The sequence below is a fragment of the Procambarus clarkii genome, chromosome 39 (genome assembly GCF_040958095.1).
Source record: "Procambarus clarkii isolate CNS0578487 chromosome 39, FALCON_Pclarkii_2.0, whole genome shotgun sequence".
NCBI classification, from domain to species: Eukaryota; Metazoa; Arthropoda; class Malacostraca; order Decapoda; family Cambaridae; genus Procambarus; species Procambarus clarkii.
In genome coordinates, this window is record NC_091188.1 from 13,424,075 (window position 1) to 13,426,461 (window position 2,387).

The window sequence follows — 2,387 nt, forward strand, 5'->3', positions numbered from 1 at the left end:
TCACTACCAGTCCCGTTGTCAACAACAGGACACAGCGTCACTACCAGTCCCGTTGTCAACAACAGGACACATAGCGTCACTACCACTCCCGTTGTTAACAACAGGACACGTAGCGTCACTACCACTCCCGTTGTCAACAACAGGACACGTAGCGTCACTACCACTCCCGTTGTTAACAACAGGACACGTAGCGTCACTACCACTCCCGTTGTCAACAACAGGACACACAGTGTCACTATCACTACCGTTGTCAACAACAGGACACGTAGCGTCACTACCACTCCCGTTGTCAACAACAGGACACGTAGCGTCACTACAACTCCCGTTGTCAACAACAGGACACGTAGCGTCACTACCATTCCCGTTGTCATCAACAGGACACACAGTGTCACTATCACTCCCGTTGTCAACAACAGGACACATAGTGTCACTACCAGTCCCGTTGTCAACAACAGGACACATAGTGTCACTATCAGTCCCGTTGTCAACAACAGGACACGTAGCGTCACTACCACTCCTGTTGTCAACAATCCCGAAGTTATATGTCAACTTTTGGTCAATTCTTTATTATAATATTATAATATACAAGTTATATAGGAACACGAATTATAAGGGAGAAAGTACAAAGCCAGGATGACTATATAGCTCTTTATTATATTGTTATAATTACAATACTATAATTTATTATACAGAATAATATTCTTTCAGAAAAATACAGAAAATACACTTTATTATACAGAAACACAAGTAAATAATTATCAAAGGCGGCGCCATGCTGGGAAGGCCAAAAGAAAAAGAGGACCTTGGGGCACATTAAGGAGTGTTTCAGAGACGCGACACAGGTTTGTGGAGGTGTTTACAAGATCCTCACATTACTCTGGTCAACAACTTTACCATTCTCTTTTTGAGTGACTTTTTAGGTCTAACTTCATCACTATTAATGTTGCTCAAGTCGATGGCCTGTGTGTTCTGTTCGGAATGGACTTCACTGTTTATGTTGCTTATGTCGATGGGCTGTGTGTTCTTTCTGTTCGGGATGGACTTTTTCTGTGGTTACAGGTCTATCGATGCATCCGGTGTTCGGCCTAACACCGGATAGAACTTCATCCCTGGTGAGGATAAGGGTTGCTGTTGCGCTCCAAGACAGCTTTTTCTGCTGTGAAAGTTATATTGGTGTATCGGAGGATATCGTCTCCGATTATGTATTCGGCGTCATACACCTGGAGGATGTATACATCTGTATGGAATGTAAGACCTTGGAATTTTATCTCTGCATTCCTTATAACGTGTTTTGTTCTTAATGTTTTATCGTCTAAATTTTGCACTCCTTGCACTTCACACGTTTCAATTTTAAGACCCAGTTTTCTGGCACGACGTCTGCTGATGGTTGATATGGGCGCGCCAGTGTCCAGGAGAGCCTTAGCTCTCTTGCCGTTGATTTTAGTTTTAATTCTGATGGAATTGTAGTTTGTGACAAAGTACTTCGTGTTATCCTGCAACTTGTGCTCTTTCACTGGCCGTATTATTAGTCGGGGATTTTTCATGTCATTAATTATTGAGCAGTTATGTGCAACTAAAATATCCATTGCCAGCAAGGCATCATTACTGGCTATATCATCAACGTAGATCTCTGCATCCAGAGATAAATTTGCACACCGGAAATAAGGTTTAGCTTTCAGGACCCCCTTGAAGAACTTTGAGAAGTCCATTTGCTTCCACTCGTTATCATTTATGTCTATGGACTCCATTTTATCTAAACGCTTAAAATCCTTGCCCATTACGGCCTCCAATCCATATTCCTTCATAAAGGGAACCGTAACAATGGTGTATTTTGCACCGGTGTCCACCACGAAATGAACTGGCTGGCCATCTAACCGTACAGATACATACAAATCAGTGTCGTCCCGGTAAAGAGGGAGGGACACCTCTCTTGATGCTCGTTTCTTACGTCCCATTGTTGCGTTTTATACTGAATTGTCGTCAAGAAGCTCTACCTTATGCTTATATCCGTGATACAATTTTTTTAGTTAGGCGGCAATAGTTTAAGTTAGGCTGCAATAATGTTCAGTTAGGCTGCAATAATGTTCAGTTAGGCTGCAATAATGTTCAGTTAGGCTGCAATAATGTTCAGTTAGGCTGCAGTAATGTTCAGTTAGGCTGCAATAATGTTCAGTTAGGCTGCAATAATGTTTAGTTAGGCTGCAATAATGTTCAGTTAGGCTGCAATAATGTTCAGTTAGGCTGCAATAGTATTCATTTAGCTATAATTAATATTGTTGTAATTCATATAACTGGGAGTAAAGTCGTGGAGGAGAGTGTACAGGAGGAGTCACTAGGTGAACCTGGGCCGCATAGTAGCGGTCATCCTTCCTGCTTGGTTCCTTTTG

The 2,387-nt window shown here is 42.1% G+C and overlaps 1 protein-coding gene across 1 annotated transcript; it reads right to left on the reverse strand.

Annotated features, from left to right (window-relative positions):
- Positions 1-563: 563 nt before the first annotated feature.
- LOC138372515 (uncharacterized) lies at positions 564-1,974 on the reverse strand. The gene has a single exon (XM_069337990.1). It carries the CDS (start codon positions 1,953-1,955, stop codon positions 1,104-1,106), a length of 852 nt encoding a protein of 283 aa, XP_069194091.1. The 5' UTR covers positions 1,956-1,974; the 3' UTR covers positions 564-1,103.
- Positions 1,975-2,387: the final 413 nt, after the last annotated feature.